Source organism: Poromitra crassiceps, assembly GCF_964638095.1.
Source record: "Poromitra crassiceps genome assembly, chromosome: 5".
NCBI classification, from domain to species: Eukaryota; Metazoa; Chordata; class Actinopteri; order Beryciformes; family Melamphaidae; genus Poromitra; species Poromitra crassiceps.
The window spans coordinates 64,771,197-64,793,623 of record NC_139642.1 but is presented as its reverse complement, the minus strand read 5'-3'; the positions used below and the strand labels follow the sequence as shown (position 1 = coordinate 64,793,623).

The window sequence follows — 22,427 nt, the reverse complement described above, 5'->3', positions numbered from 1 at the left end:
AAAAGTCATTTATGAGTTGAGCTCGACTTTAAGATGGCAAAGGCGTTCATATGGCTCATGTTGTCCACTAAAATTGATTGGCATATACTGTAGCAGCCAGCCAAACAATATGAAGTACAAGGCATCTTTTGATGACTTTCAATCATGCCAGTCCAGAGATCATGCATACAAAATGTGGAGCTGATTGCATCAATGGTCTAGGTCGAAGTTAGCAAAAATTGTTTTTTGAGAAAATTCTAAATCTATTATGGTGCTAATGAGCAGAGCCTATCAAAATGAAGCAGCTTCACATGTGGTGTTAGCGTCTCGGCAGGTTGTTAAGTCATCTGGCTTCACCCCCTACGCCTAAAGAGCCCTGTGAGAGGGCGGAGCCTGTGTGAAATACAACGACCTAGTTCTATGATCACAGGCGGAGCTAAGTGGCGGATATATATATATATATATATATATATATATATATATATATATATATATATATATATGTTGTGTTTTGTCACCATTACTGTCACTAGGCTTAGGCCGAATTAAGGTATACCAGGGTATTTAGGTATGATTTCCAATACCGTCAATACCGTTTTCTATATTTTTTGTTCAGCCAAAACAGTCGCTAAAAGTGTTGTTGCCTATGCTGGGCTTAGCCTAAATTATTTTTATTCATTTATTATTCAGGATTTGTAGGCTACTTTTTTATTTACCCTTATTAATAGGTAAGCGTGTTACAATAACACTATATTCTTCAAGACCACTTTAAACTGAACATGTTGCTTGCCCATAACGGTGTCCATTCCGTTTAATTGTCATTCTCCATTGTGGACATTTGTGAATAACATTGTGCATGTAAATAAAGTTTTCTGAAACATACAACAAACAAGTTTCATGTTGTACAGTACCAGTCAAAAGTGTGAACATACCTTCCCATTCACTTAAATGAGAAAATGTATCCGAACATTTGATGTGTACTGTATAAATTCATGGACATGAATTTATACAAAAGGAACTTAGCCAACATAATTATTTAGAGGTAGAAAATAAACACTTAAAGAGCATGGTGCAGGTTGCATTAATATGTGGAAGGGGTATACATGTATAGCAGTGATACTCAACTTGCGGCCCGCGGGCCGCATGTGGCCCGCGATGGAATTGCAATTTTTTTTTAATAGTGCACCTGAACGCAACATGCAAGATACCCGCTGAATAAGTGTCCAAATGTTCATGTCCTGGCCAATACTCCACTTCTCTTATAGCATTTCAGTCTGGAATATGGAATATCTTTCAATAATCTATGATTTAGCTGCTAAATTGTCAAATACTGCCGTCTGCTCGCTACCCAGTAGTGATGCACGGGTCACCCAGAACCCGCCGGGTCCCGCGGGCTGGGCTGCCCCGCAGGCGGGCTGGGTTGGCAAATTATGAAAATATCGCGGGTGCGGGCGGGACAGGTTCAGAACATGACAAAGCAACATTATTAAATAATTTAGAGCAGCGAAACACGCAGAGTAATTAACCTTAAAGACGTGAACTCTCTCTCACACGTAGGTACACACAATCAGACAGACTCCTGCTGCACTCTCTATAGCCTACATGGAGTAAAGAAACGCTTAAATGAGGTAGCCTATGTGCTCTCTAAACAAACATTTTGGAAGGATTATTCGCTGTAATTATTATTTGAAGTGTCCATAAAACTAATGCCACCGCAGATTTGCTGTTGTGGACTCGACTGTGATCTATTTGTCAAATTTACTGCAACGTGAGTAGGCTGTGAACAATTGAGAGCGCATGAGGTAATTAAAAGAAATCAGACAGCAAGTCTAGCCGTATCTGCAAGCCGTGTGCGCACCTGCTGCACTACTACGTTTAGTAGCCTACTATGCAACATGGCCAATTGAGAGCGTATGAGGTCATTAAAAGAAATGGGGAAGAATAAGAACTGTTTCTGAGGTTTCTGAGGTTTCTTGGGTTGGGGCGGGCCTTAAAAAACTCTGACCCGCGCATCACTACTACCCAGGCACTTATGTATGTACTTAACCTAACTAACTTAACTAACTATCCGGTTTGCACAACATTGTCAGACTAAACTCCGGCTGACACCCCAAAAACCTAATCTCCGCTACAGAAAAATGTATATTGTTTGTTTATTAACTGGCCCCTGGCCTTCTATCATTTCACGAAAGTGGCCCCCGGGCAAAGCAAGTTGAATATCCCTGATGTATAGCAATGGGATTTGGGGGGGGGGAACCATTTCAATCACACATAGCTGCGTTTAGACTAGTTTAGTGTAACCAGCAGAGGGCACTGGTCCATTTCATAGAACTCCCACTTGTGATGTCACAGGGATGCAAACTAGGCACTTTTAAGTGACAGTCACATTTTCAGCCCAAAATATGAGGATTTCTGAGTGGTTTTATGTCTGCCCTGGTATCCGTCACCTTTTTTCACTCTCCATGACTTTGCATCCCTGTGTCAGCCCCAGCAGAACATTCTCCTCTTGTGATGTCACTCCTGTTGTTATGTCACACGCCCATTTATAAAATTCCACCTATTTCTCCATATTTATACCCTGGGGGCCTGTGGGGGGGGGAGGGGTGATCTGTCTTTTTGGAGTATTTTCACTCTAATCATGAGCCCAAAATGTAAATTCAGATTTTTTTTTTAACCTGCACCATGCTCTTTAACACGATTGGCTGGTTACTCGCTGAACTAGTGTTGTCCTCTAAAAGTCAAATAGTCGAATCATCAGTTGAGAGACCCGTTGAGTCAACGGAGATTCCTCAAATCGAGCAGTCGTTCCCCCCCCCCCCCCCCAATTTAAATTCCAATCTTAAATTTCATTTGTCAATTTAATTTTGTTTCGATTTATTTAGACCAATCTGTTTCTGAGAAATAGGCTAAAGAACTGTATATATGTCATTTCAAAGCAGCTTATTTTACACCGTTACATTTGTGTATTCATGTAGGTTCCATGTTTTAATGTGTTTATTCATGTAGGTTCCATGTTTTAATGTTGAAAAGGTGAAATACAAAATGTGGCTCTAAGAGCTTAATTTAGAAAAGAAATAGGTGTCTCCTGCCTGTCTCATTATTCAGACAAATCCATTATCCAATAGCCCGACGTCATCAATTCAAATCTTGCCTGATCATATACAGTCTCTTATTGATTTTTAAATGTTCAAAATATGTCCCCATCACTCTGTTGCATTGATTGTTAATATGGTTGAAATAACTACTGAAGATATTCTATACTTTTTTATATGTGTTATTTTTACAGAATAGATAAACGAATATTCGTATTGGCAGAATTCTGAGTCGCAGACAGCCCTACGCTGAACCTACCCCCCCCCCCCACACACACACACACTGATGAAAATTATACTCATATACGTCATATAATGTATACGCTGGTCTAATGTCATGAAGGTGCTATCATTATTTATCTCTCTGCCTTCATTCGCAGAACTTCCTGGACGAAATGACAATCATGGCATCATTTGGACCAGGAAGTTGTGTGAGTGAATGGGGAGCTCTCGGTCCAGGCAAGATAGAGGGAAGTTAAACATTGCTCATTTGCATATATACTGTACTACTGATTTTGTAATGATACAAAGCTGGTTGAAAATCGGCAACGTGGCCCTTTAACTCTCATTACTTAAGTTTCACCTCTGTCCATCATTTGACACTCACTTTCCACAAATCTTCAACGTTGCTTCTTGGTCCAGAATGGTAATCACACCAGGCAGGTGAACCTTCACCTCATACTTAGGCAAAACTAAAACAAACAAAAACATGGATACTTACTGTACAGCTAAAAATCAATAAACAGGGATTCCTGACCACTCCCAATTTCAAACTCAACAGAAGCAGACCGTATTCCTTGATCTCATAGGTTTTGGAGATGTCCTCTCCTGGGGTCTTGGTGGAGGCTTTGATGGTGTAGATTCCGTGCACTGCCTCGGGACTCATGGGGAGGGAAAGGTCAAGGATGCCACCAACTACTGCCGGGTCGTTCCACCGGGCAATGAGGTTTGTCTTAGGATCCTACCAATAACGGGAGAGACACACAGACTTTCATTTGTGGTTGAGCTCAGAGCTATTGGCTTTTCCTACTAGTGGCCTCCACCTTCTTCTTCGTTTCAATGATGATATTTATTGCTGATCTACTATGAATCACCTGGAAAGGAATTGCCTCAAAATGTCCCCATTTTATGGTGTGGAGTTGTACAATCTCTCCAACCCAGTTTCCCAGAGTTGTAGAGATTTACCAGAAAAACCCCATTAATGGATCAACCTGGGGTCTCCGAGCCTTGACCCTGACCTGAGGAATCCTGTAGTTAAAGCACGGCCACCACGCTTTCTATGCATAATAATGCACACTGACGTTGGAAATTATGTTGGAAAATTCAAAAAACAACCACGTGCAGTTAGAACAAACGTCACAGTAGAATAAAACATGTTTCTCTCTATTATTATGTTGATTGTCAATTACTTTACTTTACTTTATTGTTTATTTAGACAGGACAGTGCACATTAATAAGACAGTTTTACACATACAGAATCATCCATACGTGACAACGGTAAATGTGCCGGGATTAGCCGAAGCTAATTTTCACCCGCAGTCCTCGGGACATAGAGAACTAAAAACTACAAGATAAATACAGGATACGGGAATAAAAAAAGCAATATAATAAAAATGCATAAGGGATAACAATACATACACAGGATAAAAGCAATACACACAGACAATATAAAATAATAAACGGCCGGGAGACTGTTCCATATCTTTCCGCCCACAATGGACAGGACGTTTTTTCCGAAAGCGGTGCGTCTGTGGCCCAGCTCGCAGTCTCCTCTTAGACACGCCCTGGTGGTCATGCCCTCCACGGACCTCCGCTTAAAAAACTCTCCCAGAAGGGGTGGGGCAAGACCATGGAGACACTTAAAAACAAAGCAGGCCTGTCTGAAGGTTTTAAAATTGTCAAAATCAAGGAAATTATGCTTCTTTATAATGTTACAGATATGAGCGAAGATGGGCTTTTTATCGAAGATCTTTAGGGCTTTCTTAAAGAGAGATTCAATCGGCTTAAGAGCTGTTTTACAAGTGATGTGTATTTCATGTTCCATAGGTACATGTTGATATTATATTATAGCAAACCTATACAAACTTGACATGTAGATGATGTCTTAGAACAGGCTGGTTAGCTCATAGAAAGAGGACGGTCAGAGACGGGAGAGATTACCAAGTTTGGATAAAAGAACAAGGCTAATGTATATTAAGTGGTCTACGTCATTTAACTTATATATTAGCTGAGGATCCTTTGTGAAAGTTAGAGCGAGCCCATCTTGACCTGACCGCTGCTCTCCATGAAGCTGCAGATTCATGACTGATACCATAAGCTTGTTCAAACAAAATAAATGAATGTCTGAATAGGCTTGTTGGTCTCTGTGGAATCTTTTCACCATCACCTCATCATCTGATAAGAAGAATATGCTTCACAAGCCAAAGACCAGCTCGTTAAGCAGTAGTCAATGTGGGAAAAAATCATAGAGTGTAAGAACATCAGGGCAGCATCGTCCGTCAGGAAATTTCTGATTTGTCTGAAGTTCGCCAGATTGTATTTGACCGAGTTGGTCACTTTCTAATGTGTTTCTGAAAGGTGAGGGTTGAGTCCAGGGTGACTCAGAGATATTTGAACTCGTTTATTATTATTTATTCATTCTTGTGAGTGATTAAAAAGGTTGCATTGGCGAGTCATATTTGGCTGTTTACATCCGTAAGTAATCACAGATTCTCTTTGTGGGTCTCATTTCTTTTTAGATGTTTTTGGTGTCGTCAACAACTGGCAGGACTAGTCGATGAGTTAACTTTTCATGCAATGCTTAGTTTGCAAAGATTGTGTGTGTCTCTTACCTCAATATCCACAAATATGTACTGAAATGAAAGAAACAAAATAATTAGGTGAATGTTGGATGGCAGAAAGTGGAGCTTTTTTACAAGAAAAAAAAACAGAACACAAGAAACAACTTGACAGACCTCTGCTACAAACTCATGTAGGTTAGATGAAACTTTAAACGTATAATCTGTCACATTTTCGTGTAAATTAATGTCCATTTTGCTCTCTATCACCGACTGCTATACGACAACAGTGATTTAACCTGTATCCAACACCTTCCCTCTGGCACACAGGAAGTGATTTTCTTTAATCGATAGAAGAAAACAGTAAATCCAAGGATATTGATGAAAACTGAACTGTGGACTATCCAATATCAAGATAACCTGATCACATGATGTAAATGAATATCAAGTGTGTGCTGCACCACATCGGCTTTCAGCCAAAATATCTCTCTTCGCAAACGTAAAGGCCTGGAGCTACTATTGATTCAGATGCTGCTGTCACGTGTTCTGTGTTTGTCGTTCCACACCCACGCGCTCTTCAAAATCAACAAACAGCCGTCCCTTTGCTCCCTGCCCTCCTGAACCAAAATAGACCTCGTTCTTACATTCGGTGAGTGAATAGAGGTGATAAAGTTCATTGGCTCTAGTTAGGAAGTTAGGAAGGATCATTTTGAAGGACTAAACTTACCTCGCGCGCCACAGGGACCAAACCGGTAGTCAGAGAAACGATCCGGAACTGGACTAAAAAAACAAAAACAAAGAAGGAATTATCAGACTTAGAATCACATTTCCCAACAAATGTTTGGCTTTATCTTGTGGCAAGCATTTGATTCACCTCCTCCTCCTCCTATCATACGAACGCTTTTTACCTCCGCTAGAAGCCACCAGAAAGTACTTCACTATGCAATGGTAGTAGCCTACACAACATTTAAAGCTATCGATAAAAAGAAATGCGATACGTGCATTCCTGGAAACGGCTTTAGCGAATCTTTAATCAAACGTTTTAACGGAGGAAGACAGCAGGCGGGGATAACAGACGACTCACATCCAGAATTGACATACACTTAGAGTAACCTCTCCGTGGATTATATAGCCTATATGCCAAATTGAAGAGTGGCGCCTGGTAATCTATTTCATGTACCTCTGTATAATCAAGAAATGTTAAATAATGTAGATGTTTTTTCATAGCGAGACAACGGCACGCACGCATGGGTGGTGGTGTAGCAGATCAGCAGAGGCATAGCTTACAGCTTTTAACATCATGTTTTCCTCCTGGATCTTTTCTCTTTAGACTACCTCACATTTATTTGGAGAACGGGATTAATTCCCTCATTTTAGGGTTTGACTGGTGTCTGGCGATGTTATAATCACATCAATCAATGTGCCTCCTCTTAGTCTCTCTGGCCAGCCTCTCCTCTCTACCTCTTCACCAACTCCACGCGCATAACGTAATGACTGGAAACTCGCATAATTCAGCATTTTATTTTGCCGACTTTCTGAATACCATGATGATTTTATGATACCTTTTGGATCATGGAAGCCAAATGAGGGAGAAGACTCGTCATCTCGCTGTCACCACGATTGCAGATTTAACTCCAAAACAGTAGCCTTGTGGATGTGAGTGGATCTACGTTTACTAGTTTAATATTATCAATTGTCTGGCCTCCCAGGATACCTCGTAATGTTGCATTTACCCCCATGCACATCGTTTGACCATTTTCTCAACTTATAAATGTATAAAACCAGAGGAAACTCGCGTTTTCTAGTGCTTCTCTATGGAGCTCTAAGCTGAGAATGTCCGAGTGTATTGTAGAGCTGCACGCGCTGTGATTGGCTCGTCTGTGTTCGGGGCGTGGCTTAGCGATAGGTCAATTCTAATTAATGATCTGCGTCTCTGCTCATTTGCGTGCAGTGAAGCTTGACTCTGAGGTGGGCATGGCCTCAGTGCAGTGAAGCGGTGATCAGCTTGACTCTGAGGTGGGCGTGGCCTCAGTGCAGTGAAGCGGTGATCAGCTTGACTCTGAGGTGGGCGTGGCCTCAGTGCAGTGAAGCGGTGATCAGCTTGACTCTGAGGTGGGCGTGGCCTCAGTGCAGTGAAGCGGTGATCAGCTTGACTCTGAGGTGGGCGTGGCCTCAGTGCAGTGAAGCGGTGATCAGCTTGACTCTGAGGTGGGCGTGGCCTCAGTGCAGTGAAGCGGTGATCAGCTTGACTCTGAGGTGGGCGTCGCCTCAGTGCAGTGAAGCGGTGATCAGCTTGACTCTGAGGTGGGCGTGGCCTCAGTGCAGTGAAGCGGTGATCAGCTTGACTCTGAGGTGGGCGTGGCCTCAGTGCAGTGAAGCGGTGATCAGCTTGACTCTGAGGTGGGCGTGGCCTCAGTGCAGTGAAGTGGTGATCAGCTTGACTCTGAGGTGGGCGTGACCTCAGTGCATAACCGCAGTAATGCGATAACCGCGACAGCTCAATATAGTGGGAGTGGGAGTGGGATAACTGCTGAGCAGTGGGATATTTATGCCACAACACACGCAGCTCGAGTGCTATATTGCTTTTATAAAACGGTTTCCAAGTATGATAATATAATAATAATAATAATACTATAAGTCCGACTGGCATGGCATTCTGATAGTCAGTTGAAACACTACTGTAAGGCGGGACCTCTAGCAAAAAGATAGACGTGTGGGTGATTTGATTGGATCGTTCTGGAGACTGAAGTTGACATTGGCCAATCCTGGCGCTTGCTGAGAAGCTGAGAGCTTTCTGCAAAGCCCGACACCAACTAACGTTACGTCTTATTTAGAAATGCGGGGTTAACAGCCTTTTTTTTGCAAAGAAGACATTACAAAACAAAACATAATTTTCTGCGAAGTATTTGTAAAGTTATAAGCGAAGATCGATTCACAAGGATCTGACAGCTGTCTCCGCCATTTTGTTTTTTCTACATTGTCATTTGAGCCTAACCAAAGCCTTTTAGTAAGAGAGTTGCGCCATCATGCGTCATGGCTCTTCAAATAATAATCAATGGCCATGGGTTATGAGAGTGGTATACGGTATTTATACCATGGCTGTGAACCAATCAGATTGCTTGATTTGAGAGAGCCGTTTTATAAACAAGGACAACAGGACCTCGCGTACAGTAGAAGGGACAGCGCACCATCACTCAACAACATACATGAATACAGTAAATGAATATAGCATGAAGCAGATATTAAGGTTATCACCCTTTACAAAAAAGACTAAATAGTTCTTTCGGCATAGCAGGAGATGGCAGGAAATGTGACAAAATTCCGTCAAGGCGTTCCTGGGATATCGCGTTAACAAGCTTGAAAATGGCGTTTGTGAGGTCACAGTGATCTTGAACTTTAACCTTTTATCACCAAAATGTAATCGGTTCATCCTTGAGTCCAAGTGGACGATTGAGCCAAATTTGACAAAATTCTGTCAAGGCGTTCCTGATATATCGCGTTAACGAACATCGGACGTACGTATGGACGTACGAACGGACGGACGGACAACCCGAAACCCTAATGCCTCTTCTTCTTCTGTCGTGTTTTTACAGCAGTGTGCATCCTTTATGTTGCATTGCCGCCTCCCATGCCCCACCGGCTTCCCACCCGCAGACACAGCCAATTGTGTCTGTAGGAAGGAGCGTCTGACCAAGCCAGGGGTACAGCTGGCGGGAATTGAACCCGGGTCTCTGAGGTGGTAGGTGAGTGCTTTTACCTCGACACTACACTGTAGCCCCCCCCCCAATGCCCCAATGCCCCAAGGCATACAAATAAATACCTCCTAACTCCTATGACTACACATCTTTCCTTCACCTTGATGGAAAACTTCATGAGGTCATGATGTGAAGAAGAATTCATAAGGGCTTAGGAAAACACAAGCACAGTGCTAAGAGAATCCAAATGCTAGCTAGGGCTCCGTTTTGTCTGTCTGTCCCACTGATGACATCATCAGTGATGTCATAAATTCACTCACACACATACACACACGAGACACACGCACAGTCCCAGTGTTGATGTCATCAGTGATGTCAAATTGTGACATCATCAGTGATGTGAGAGGCATTGTGACATCAATGATGTCATAAAAGCAGTTGTGACATCATCAGTGATGTCATAAGAATCCTCAGATGATGTCATCAGTGATGTCTTAAGAGCAAAATCAAGTCCCAGGGGCAGACACTGAAAGAAGTGTCTGGCGTCAGACCCCTGTCTTCAGCCATGGACAGCTGTATGTTGCCAGCTCCAAGACAGGTGATCCAGCATCCCTGAAGTATGCCATCAAGAAGCAGCCAGGGCGAGGCCACGCAGCACCCGAGCAGCGTATGCGAGCTGCAGGGCCAACTCGGCGAGCTGCTGGTCGGGCGAGCCATAGGAGTCGAGCGCGCGAGATGCCCAGTCTTATATAAGCGAGTGACATCACTGAGGATCATTACGGTCGATCACTAGTGACAGATCTAAAGGGATTGATGAGGCAGGGATGCTAAGGAAGCACTTTGGTACAGTGCCCATCCGCGGAGATAAGGGAGGAAGGGGCTTGAATTTGGAACCAGACGATGGCTTCCGCCCCTGGGCTGAAGTCTCTATTAATGGAGGAGCCCTTCATGAAGGTGAAGGCACGTTGCTCAGGAGGGATGAGGAGCGGAGGAACATGAGACGAGGCGCAACAGCCAAGATTGAGGAGGTGTGAGAAACACCGGAAACTTGAAAGAAGAAGAACCAGGTCTAGAGTGAGACCATTCAACTGTGAGAGGCAGCGATGTGCCGCAATGCATCTAGTCTGCGGCAAAGCCATTAGAAGAAGAAGAATAAGAGGATCATTACGCCAATAGAGCAGGCGAGGCCACGCAGCAACCGAGCTGCATATGCGAGCTGCAAGGCGGGAGAGCCCGCGCACCGGGCGAGCCTAGGAATAGCATAGCGCGCAAGATTCCTAGTGCTGCAAATAAGCCAAATTAAAACTGTGAAAACACACTAAGAACACATACTAGGTTCTTGATTCCGATATGACTTTTAATTAATTGATTTATTTTTAATATAAACTGAGGATTCTTTCTGTTATGGATTTTTATAGAACCAGAAGAGAAGTAATAGAAACTGCAGAAGCCCTGAGGAATCTTCCTTCCTTCCTCTGTGTGCACGGAGAATTGGCATAATTCCTAGAGCTGTCAGTGTCAAGCAGCAAAGTGGCTCAAGGTTTCTATGCAGATATTATGAAGCCCTGCAAAATTTTGCAAATCCTGCTGACGTGCTTCTGAATGCAGACTGGATAATGTAAATGCTATGAATATGAAGAGTATGACAGCAGCTGAGCGGCAGCATTAGGAATTCTACCACGCGGCAGGGAGCCCCAACACTTCAAATACATCTCCTAGTGGACATTTGGAGCCGAGTTTAGAGATTCAATTAATTATTAAGCATAGGACTAAGCTACACATAAATGTCAAGAGGGTGCTTTTACACTAGACACAGTACTAACCAGTCTGGCCAGGTTTGTAGACAGGTTTGTCAGTCTGGATGATGTTGATGTAGGACCGAGGACTGATGAGGATTTTTGTCTTCTTGGTCATGGAGTCCATCACCCCCTGGAGGACAATGGTCACTGTAGCCACAATGGCAGAGCTCACTGTGGGGGGCTGCAACACATCAGAAGACACACCTGTTAGAAAGGACCTATAGGAGGGATTGAGGGGCGGTAATGTTATGTGTAGGGCTGACCCCCCCCCAAAAATGGACGCTTCAAAGCTTCAATCGTTGCCATGGTAATCGACGTTCAAAACACCAATTGATGCTTAATTAGCTTCTTCTCCTCTCCTCCTTCTCTCTCTCTATGCACAGCCAGCTAACGTGAGGTGTAGCTCCTCCCCCTTCTTTCTCTCTATGCACAGCCAGCTAACGTGAGGTGTAGCTCCTCCCCCTCCTCTCTCTCTATGCACAGCCAGCTAACGTGAGGTGTAGCTCCTCCCCCTTCTCTCTCTCTATGCACAGCCAGCTAACGTGAGGAGTAGCTCCTCCCCCTTCTCTCTCTCTATGCACAGCCAGATAACATGAGGTGTAGCTCCTCCCCCTTCTCTCTCAAGCACAGCCAGCTAACGTGAGGTGTAGCTCCTCCCCCTTCTCTCTCTATATGCACAGCCAGCTAACGTGAGGTGTAGCTCCTCCCCCTTCTCTCTCTATATGCACAGCCAGCTAATGTGAGGTGTAGCTCCTCCCCCTTCTCTCTCTCTATGCACAGCCAGCTAACGTGAGGTGTAGCTCCTCCCCCTTCTAGTCTTTTGGCTGGGCGGAGTCCTGCAGGCCAACACTGTTTTTAACACAGGGAGCTTTACTGCACACTCCCACCGGCACGCGGCGTACGCACAAACGCACGCACCTTGCTTTCAGCAGGCAGCAGCCACACACAGTGAGCTGTGGACCTGAAAGAGCTCGTGTGGTCAACATTAAACTAACGTACACTTCTTTCCTCATTTCAACCCATTTGCTTTTAAACTCGATAAACAGATCAACTCCGTGGTGAAAACTATCTTCTTTTCAACTCAAGACTAAACCGTGTCGCTCTCAAATGGACCTGGAGAGGGTGATGCACGCCTTCATCACCAATCGATTAGACTACTGGCCTTAACCAGTCGCTGCTCCGTCGTCTCCAGATGGTCCAAAATGCAGCTGCCCCGTCTTCTCACTAACACCGAAAAGCGCGACCATATCACACCTGTCCTGGCCTCTCTCCACTGGCTCCCACCGTCCATCAACGCATTGATTTTAAAACTGCTGCCGATTGTTTTTAAAGACTCAACACAGTCGCTCCTAACGGACTTAACGAGGAGCTCGACCTCGCGTGTTTCATTTAATTCATTTATTTCTCTCATTGGCTGTTGTTGCCCGGGTCCATGTTGTTGTGTTGCTGTGTTTCTCTCTCTCTCTCTCTCGGTCTCTCCATCACCACTATGTAGGCTACTCATGTGCGCTCTTGGACACAGCGCGTCCTCCTATTATTGTTTATGACCTACCTATTTACTAAAGACAATATGTGCTGTATTTACAGTCCTATATTTCAGATTTATTACCTGTGTTCTACATATATTTCTTGTAGTCTATATGCTGTTATGTCTGTATTTGCAGCCTATATGTTGTGCTATCTCTGTTATTCTAGTAGAGCTCGTCCTACACTTTGACGTCAGAGCACTGCCCTCTCCACGTCACTCCACCTTACCTGTGCCACGTATGCCTTTTATACAGGTGCGACAGCCGACGCCCAGCTACACAGCCTGACGAAGACCAACGGTTAAAACGCGTTTTTGTGTTTGCCCGTATCAAATTGAAGATGTATTCTGGTTTGTAACTCTTTGCAGTACGCAGATACAATTACTTCTCATTAAATAATATATTCTTTTCAAACTCCAAGTAGCTCCTTTTTCGCCTTGTTTTTAAAGCACTAAATGGGCTAGCCCCTTCTTATCTCGCCGAGCTCCTGGTCCACCATGCCCCATCCAGAGCCTTAAGGTCCGCTGACCAACTGCTGCTGGAGGTGCCCAGGACAAAGTTAAAGACCAGAGGAGATAGAGCCTTCACAGCTGCTGCCCCGAGGCTCTGGAACAGCCTCCACCTCGCTATCAGATCAGCCCAGAGTCTAGATTCTTTTAAGTCTCTGCTACAGACACACCTCTTCTCCCTGGCTTTCGACTCGAGTTGAGCTGTTTTTTCTGCGCCTTTCGTTTATTTATTAATTTGATTAATTTGATTGTCTTTCAACTTTTATCAATTTTTATTACTTGTTTTATTGCACTTTGTACCGCACCTTGCTTCTGATTAGTGCATTTGTACCTGCTTTATGTTTGTGTTTTTACCTGTAAAGCACTTTGATCGGCCTGTGTCGTTGTAAATGTGCTCTATAAATAAAGTTGACTTGACTTGACAGTGTCAGTAACGTTTCATGTGTTCAAGTCAACTCAACTCGTTCAACTCGGCGGTCGAGCTCCTATTTTCAACCCAATGTGAGTAGTAGCCTACATGTGTGTTATCTGCTGTGTGTCACAGCGGTGCCGTTGTCTGATAAGAGTGATATTCGAAGCACCGCACGACTTCATCATTGCCAACAAGTTGGCAATGTGGCATGGAAGAAATTATAAATTTTTCATGAAAATCAGACATGTAGAACTGGCAATGTTGACAATTGCTTAGCCTTGGTGGAGGTACCTTCAGTTCAGCGCTATGACCCCCAAGCCACCCCACATACCAAGCCGCCCAACCTCCCCCACTCCATCTCCATCTCGCTGGACCAAACTGACCACAACTGACCACAACTGTGCTCACTTTGTCCTGACTACTTTTGCTAATAGTGTAGAAACCTTCATCTGTGCCATATCTGACATCACGTAATGATGGAAAATGACCCGTCGAAACATGTGCACATAAAGAGTTGAAGCTGATCCCCAGAGTGCATCCTCCTCTGCCAGAGGTCCGTTATGTGGGCTTGAAATTGAGTCATAACTGACCATTTTTAACGGCAGAAGGTTAACGACTGCAATTATCATAAGAAAACATACTTGTTGTAGCATAATGTTTTCATTTGCTAATGGGAACGCCGTTACATAACTGGAGTCTGGAGCCACTTCCAAAATTTGTGAGGGGTGTTTTTGTGTGAGAGAGACTGAGAGTCGGGGGTTGGGGGGGGGGGGTTTCAGTGGAATGCAGGTACGTAGCTGGCCTCTGTCAGAAAGCAGCCTTTGTTTAGTTGCACATAGAGACATGCCAGATCAGGGCAGCAGAAGGGCAAAACACTGTGGAGGGAATTGACACTAAGTGCTATTGTCACAGAGCTGATTGGTCTCAACGGTTCATTTAGGATCAATGTGGAACGAGGCTGCTGGGTTGCGTAACTGCAAGCAGCAGTGTGACAGAAAGCAGGGTGACAGAAAGCAGGGTGACAGAAAGCAGGGTGACAGAAAGCAGGGTGACAGAAAGCAGGGTGACAGAAAGCAGGGTGACAGAAAGCAGGGTGACAGCCATGGGTCATTAGGTACATAATAGGCCCCTTTCCACTAAAGGCTAAAAGCCCAAGAACTTTGGCCCAGGAACTTTAGCATGGAACTCCAGTTCCTGGTTCATTAGCCCGGTTTTGGCCTAGCCCTAGGCCAACCCAGTGGAAATTGGTCAGGAATACACAAACTAGGTTCAAGCACCAGGGCCCGGTTGTTTAAAAGTAATCTGATTGGATCAAATCTTGACAATGGGTTGTTCAAAAGAAGAAGAAAAAATCTGAAATCGGATTGGATTACATAATCCAATCTTGGTTTTGATCCGGATCAAACGTTCAGTATGCGTTGTTCAAAACCTTTTAGTAGGATTGGGATCACTTTGATCCAAAAAATCTGGATTAAACTGATCCCAGCAGAATGTTGGATTCAGAGTGGATTTCAGTCACAAAATGTAATGAAACTTTAAAATTGGTTAAATAATCCAATATTTGGATCATGCAGTATACAGCATATACATTTATTCATAAGATTGACATAAGATGTACAGTATTTTTAAGTAATGTATATTTTTATTTATTGTAGGTCTCAGATGAGCGGACTGCCGGTTTCCAAAAATAGAAAATGGAAGAGGATGTTTATATTGTTTTATTGTGTTGTTTTCTGTATATAAAAAAAAAACTCTTGAAGTGACCCCACGCTGGCTATTCTACCTGTTGTTCTTTACATAGCTAGTAGCCTACATCGTGATAGCCTATCCCATTTTGAGCACTCGTTATCCAGATTTGCTAATCCTGAAAAAGGTTTGTATCCGGATCAGAGTAATCCAATCCGATGTTGCTTTGAAAAACCGACACACAAATAAAATGGATTACGTGATCCAGGATAGCAAAAAATAGGATTTCCAAATCTGGATCACTTTTATCTGGATGAAACCTTTTGAACAACCTGGTCTGTCCCTCAGTGGAAAGGTGGCTAATGACAGGACTTGCTCCATTGGCTTTAACAGAGGGCTGCAGAATGATCATCCCATTGATCATCCTTGACCAAACAAATATGAAGCACTGGTCACTGGCTGCAGTCTACATATGAAGTGCACTGGTCACTGGCTGCAGTCTACATATGAAGTGCACTGGTGACTGGCTGCAGTCTACATATGAAGTGCACTGGTCACTGGCTGCAGTCTACATATGAAGTGCACTGGTCACTGGCTGCAGTCTACATATGAAGTGCACTGGTCACTGGCTGCAGTCTACATATGAAGTGCACTGGTGACTGGCTGCAGTCTACATATGAAGTGCACTGGTCACTGGCTGCAGTCTACATATGAAGTGCACTGGTCACTGGCTGCAGTCTACATATGAAGTGCACTGGTCACTGGCTGCAGTCTACATATGAAGTGCACTGGTCACTGGCTGCAGTCTACATATGAAGTGCACTGGTCACTGGCTGCAGTCTACATATGAAGTGCACTGGTCACTGGCTGCAGTCTACATATGAAGTGCACTGGTCACTGGCTGCAGTCTACATATGAAGTGCACTGGTCACTGGCTGCAGTCTACATATGAAGTGCACTGGTCACTGGCTGCAGTCTACATATGAAGTGCACTGGTCACTGGCTGCAGTCTACATATGAAGTGCACTGGTCACTGGCTGCAGTCTACATATGAAGTGCACTGGTCACTGGCTGCAGTCTACATATGAAGTGCACTGGTCACTGGCTGCAGTCTACATATGAAGTGCACTGGTCACTGGCTGCAGTCTACATATGAATTGCACTGGTCACTGGCTGCAGTCTACATATGAAGTGCACTGGTCACTGGCTGCAGTCTACATTGAGTATCGTTATGTTTATGTTGGGCCATATGCCTACATTGAGTACAAAACACCAATGCAATGACTGCTCATCTCCTAAATAGCCAAAATCAAGAAAAACTAGTGCAATGCCTGTCCCCCCTATTCACCACCCTGTGGGCTTGGGCTCCCCCCCCCCCCCAAACACACTGCACTCCGCCAGGTCCCCCTGAGCGCACTCCCGCAGTTTGAAGTGGATCCGACAAACGCTTATGGAGATACGTGAAAGGACAGACATAGAGTCGTCCTGGTATATAGTGCAGTGCCCGTTCCCTATTTCAAAGTTGATCAGACGAACAGAGATACATGAAAGCCGTGATGTTATTGGTCGAATTGCACTACGCGAAGGACAGAGCAAGAGACAGACAGACACTGCTGGCATTATAGTGTAGAATGAGTATTGCAGATTATCACTTCAAGTAAAACTCTAATCTAATCAGGCATTCACACAAAGGCGAAATCCCCAAATTTGCATGATGAGATTACATATAAAATCAATGCAAACACGCAAGGAGACGTCGTTTCACCCCGGGCACCGCAAATGACGTGTCGCGAGTTACGAGATATTCGCCTCAGCCAGCCTTTTGCCTGAATTTACATTTGTGAACTTTGGCGAATAATTTGCACAGCCAAACTCGAGCTTGGTGTGAATGCACCGTATGTGTTTTGCAGAAAATGGAAAAAGCTATTAAAAAGTTTAATTCCATGTAATCCTCCCCCAACCCCCCCCCCCCCCCCCCCCCCCCCACCTGTGATTACAAGTTGACTTTGTCAGATGTGTATACATGTGATGGAGGCACACCTGGAAGGTGAGGCAGTGATAATAGTCCTGTGTGACGGACTCCTGCAGGATGGTGCTGGTACTGTTGCCTTCCAGGATGGCGTTGGTGCTGCTGTCCTCCACGGCCAGACTGATGGTCAGAGAGACGGGCTCTGTGGGCCCATGGACCTGGGCACACAGGGTCTCTGGACTGCCTCCTGTGACCTGGGAGCTCACTGTCACCGCAAAAATGCTGCGGGCAACAGAGAAGACACACATGAGCCACTTTCACACATGAACTCTGGACTATATCCATTGAATCAGGTTGGGACATTCCTCCGGGTTAGTAGTACAAGTAACAAGTGGGTAAAGGCAAATACTGTAATAGAACACAGTGTGCCGAGTTCAGAAAATGACATCAATTTACTGTAATGTAGCCTTTAAAACCAGGAAAAGACAACACTTATGACATCATATCCAACATCTAAGACCATATCCAGTCTCATATCACAATATCGATATATTTTATATCATCTTGAGTGCCAGAATCAACCTCCAAATGTTGAGACACAATTTGCAGAAAGACATTAATATTCAATTTCATTGATTGAATGGTATAGGGACAATAAATTACTTTGTTTGACATTTTAAATGTATTTATTTAATTTAAATTAAGAAGTGCATTTCCCTCTCTCACAAACACAGCTCATGTTGAGCTGTTCTGGTCCACTGTGGATTTAGTTTGACCTGTGCAAATCCATTAAAAGATATTGCATACAGACACAGTCGCAGTCGCAATTCACACACACACACACACACACACACACACACACACACACACACACACACACACACACACACACACACACACACACACGGGCTGTCACTTTTTATTCGAAATGAACTTCGAATGTGGTGGAGGAGGGCATGTTCGAATGTATAATTGACCTGTTCAATTTTTTTTTATTTTTTTTTTATTAACCAAAATTAACCAACTGCTGCTTGCTGGTAATGTTAATCCCATGTCAGAAAAAGTCTCCAGATTTGTCGCGTTAGTCTCTTCAGAGAAAGATTGTCTCCAGGGTCTGAAAAGTTGTCTCGAGTTGGATATATATAATATATATATAATATATTCAAACATTTTGCGGGCAATTAACTTTATTTTGGGAAAAAGTGACAGCCCTAACACACACACACACACACACACACACACACACACACACACACACACACACACACACACACACACACACACAATAATGCAATTTGATTTTCAGTGGCTTTATTATTTTAATATTAGATTTGTATTTGATTGTTTTATTCATATTTAATTCATAAAAATGTAAAAATTTAACTGATAAAAAAGTAAAAAAAAAAATGTTTTGTCTCTGTCCGGGTTAAATGTTATGTCTCTCCTGATTCTAAACATAGTTGAATCGATTGGTTTGACCAAGTAAAACTATTTTTTTTAGCCTTTTTACGAAATGTAGATGTTAAAATTAATGGCGGATGAAATCCCTTGGTTTGTATGCTGAATGCAGAAGAGGACGTGACTTTGCTGCTATGCGATATGATGATGCAGGCTATTAAAAAGAACGGGACATAATGTTTGTAAGTAATGTTACTATTAAATCTACTATTAAAAATAAAAAATGGTTATGAAATACTGATATGTGCATCTATGAGCAAAAGAGACCATCAGCGAGGAGATTGGATATTTCCTTATGCCTGCACAACGCCCAGAGGCTGAGGGCAGCAAGACAAAAGACTGTGGAAAAGAACAGGAGAGTTTGGGAAGGTATGCTCCACTAAACATCTCTGCCCTCAAGCCGAGAACTCCCGAGTTGAGGCGGACGCGTACGAGCACGTGTGGAGGGAGATGGGAGGGGAGGCATGGTTACTGCACTACGCGCTCACGTATCCAGATCCAGACTCAGAAAACTTTTGTCATTCATCACGTGACAAAGTCATTTGTTTTCACACGCTGGGTGGTCAAGGCGAGACGGATGAGATGCGCAATGTAAAAAGAAAAAAAATATATAATAATCAAGTTTTATTAATAGTAGGGATCTCGCGTGCTCGATTCCTAGGCTCGCCCATCCTGCAGCTCGCTGAGCTGGCCGGGCAGAACGTCACATCCGCCAAATTTGCCGGGAAAACTTGACCAGCGACCAGCAGAAAATCCTGAAATATCTTTGCAAATGGGTGAACGCAGAGAGACGTGACTGGGCTCATTTTTTAAGTTACGGAACGGGGCATTCACTCTTTGGTAATAGAAAACACTGTTTATTTTCCGCCAAAACCTACGGATAGTTGGTTGAAAATCGCAATTTTGAGAAAACACTTCAAAAATAATGTTCTCAAATCTTGCTGAACACAAAGTTTGCCGTTTCATAAACTTTTGTTAACCACAGACTTTATTTCAGGCATTTAAACAAAATCCACATACAAAAATGTGGCCGGTCTTCTACCTGCTCTATTTGTAAAGCGTCTTGGGATAACTCTTGTTATGATTTGGGCCATACAGTATAAATATAAAATGTATTGATATATTGATTGAAAACTCCCATTGACTTTTAGACAAAGGAACCAGGAAGTGCAGGGACTGCGTTGGCCTACAAAAAGACGTCATCAGGGGAAACTTCAATATATGAGACTCTATAGGTTGAGGCGACGTCTCGTCATAGACGCTGGTTTAGCTGGCTCAGCCTGGCTGGGGGCGTGGTCAGGGTGGGGTAAAAAACCCCGTTCTATCCATTCAGCAAAGTTAGAATTTAGCTGATAGCCCAGCCCAGGCAGACACGATCGGGGATTTAACCACCGCAGTAAACGCACATCTGAGCAGACGTCTTGTGTTCTGCTCTAGAACCCCAAAACCTGTAGTTTAGAGCCGCAGCACCGTCTTTTGGTGAGTCAGCCCATGAGATATATGGGCGGTTTTACCCCACTCGCACGCCAGCCATTTAACATTTTGTGGGCGTTCCCAGACATGCGGACTGTCTCTATAGGAAGGTGGCCATGTGACCCACATCTAAATAGGTATATCCAGCCAGGCTGCTGGACTGACTCAAATGTGTTTCTTGTTGTTCTGATGCACCTCACACAGAGGGGTCTGCTAACTGCCAATGAGAAATAAAGGACACCTTTAAGGGGGGCATTTGAGGACTTAAGTGTTATGATGATCAGAATGAAGAGAACACATGAGGCAGGGAAAAAGTCAACATGCAAACCAACCAGTAGGCTATGCAACCACAACATAGCAAGAGACTTGCATCCAAACCATTATAGTAGAGAGCAAAGAACAAAGATAAGCAGAAATCTGGAGCATTCGGGACCAAAGCTCCCTCTAAGCTGATTGATTGGTGAGCTGTGTCTGATTATTTAGCACAGTCGATTATTATCTTGCCAAGCATCAGTCTTTGTTCCAATTATTTGTCCACAGATGGAGAGCCTGCCCCACAGTTTAGAGTAGCCTACACATTGCCACACAACTCTGTGTGTGTGTGCGTGTGCGTGCGTGCGTGCGTGCGTGTGTGTGTGTGTGTGTGTGTGCGTGCGTGCGTGCGTGCGTGTGCGTGTGTGTGTGTGTGTGTGTGTGTGTGTGTGTGTGCGTGAGTGTGTGCGTGCGTGCGTGCGTTCCTCTTCTAAAAGATTGCATAATAGTATCCTGGGGCCAGCAGCCACTGGACTTCTGCCATATCAATCGGATGATGCTGACTTTGGCCAAATTCAGTGATAACAAGCTGACAACTCAAATGCACGAGTCGACTTAACGTTACATCAAATTGCACCATTTAGTTGTGCAACTTTCTATCACGTGTTGCTCCTGAGTGAGTCCTGCATGTTGGCTTGCAGAGAGAAGTGGACAGGAGGACAACACAGTGCTGCTGTTGCAGAGAGAAGTGGACAGGAGGACAACACAGTGCTGCTGACGCACAAATCAAGACTTTTACAACAACAGGGTTTCACATCAAAGCTCATGTTGTTTGCAAAAGGGGAAAACACACAGACGCTGTTGTACTTACGTGTCATTGAAGTGGACCGATGTCGCAGTTGGCAGAAGCGCTGTTGCCACTATGATGAGGGCAAACATTTGGAGGCTAGCCTTCTTTGCCATGCCTGCTGCTAAACTGTGCGCAGGCTGCAAACACACAGGACAACTACGAAGTGCGCGCAGGCCAGAGAGGAGAGGAGAGGAGAGGAGCGCTCTTTCCCTCGTCTGTCTGTGTGTGTGTGTGTGTGTGTGTGTGTGTGTGTGTGTGTCGGTCAGAGAGAGAGAGAGAGAGAGAGGGAAGGGGGGGGGGCTGTGGGGCAGAAAGTTGCACAAACGCCTCTGTTTATACCCAAACCGCCTCCACCCCCTTCAGTCACTCCCCCCTGAAGCCACCTCCCTCTATTCCCCAAAGAGGTTCACTTCCCAAAAGTTGACTCACACAATCCAGCCTGCTGCTGCCAAAGCCTGGCTGCAGCCCACCACCACCACCCCTCCGCTTTCCCGGAGACATTCTGAGAAAGTCCACAGCTCAGAGACACCCAGGGAGGCGAGGTGGTGCTGAGACTCAGGCTGAGACTCAGGCTGAGAGGGTTTGGCACGGCCACGCTGACCCAAATCCCTTCCTTGTTCATGGACAACAAGGGGGCCACACACAGGCTTGGCCTACTCGAGTATCGAGGCCAACAGCGATAAGATAAGATAGTATTATAGTTCTCAAGGGGGGTTCTGAAGGGTTCTTCCAATGGGTCTACCAGCAAAACGAGGCATAGTTTGATTCACTATTATTTAATTTAAGAACCAAGGTATCACTCTTACTAGGTTATTATCTCTCCACATGCATGTTATGATGGTTCAATTAAGCTTGGGAGTTGATCCCAGAATGCAATGCAAGCTTGCGCGTTGCATCCTGGGATTGTTTTCCACCATATTGGTTGTTGTACAACCGTAACTTATTAGCCC

At 44.3% G+C, this 22,427-nt stretch overlaps 1 protein-coding gene across 2 annotated transcripts in view; it reads right to left on the bottom strand.

Annotated features, from left to right (window-relative positions):
- The window catches only part of LOC310777328 (alpha-2-macroglobulin), a 74,887-nt gene extending 53,204 nt beyond the window's left edge, over positions 1-21,683 (bottom strand). For both annotated transcript variants that reach the window (XM_083637660.1, XM_083637659.1), the window contains exons 1-7: positions 21,499-21,683; positions 17,516-17,726; positions 11,367-11,523; positions 6,576-6,628; positions 5,903-5,923; positions 3,861-4,032; positions 3,679-3,763 (exon numbers count right to left, since the gene is read on the bottom strand). In XM_083637660.1, coding sequence (XP_083493786.1) covers positions 3,679-3,763; positions 3,861-4,032; positions 5,903-5,923; positions 6,576-6,628; positions 11,367-11,523; positions 17,516-17,726; positions 21,499-21,590 — 791 coding nt within the window. In that variant the 5' untranslated portion in view covers positions 21,591-21,683. The remainder of the gene's footprint in view (positions 1-3,678; positions 3,764-3,860; positions 4,033-5,902; positions 5,924-6,575; positions 6,629-11,366; positions 11,524-17,515; positions 17,727-21,498) is intronic.
- Positions 21,684-22,427: the final 744 nt, after the last annotated feature.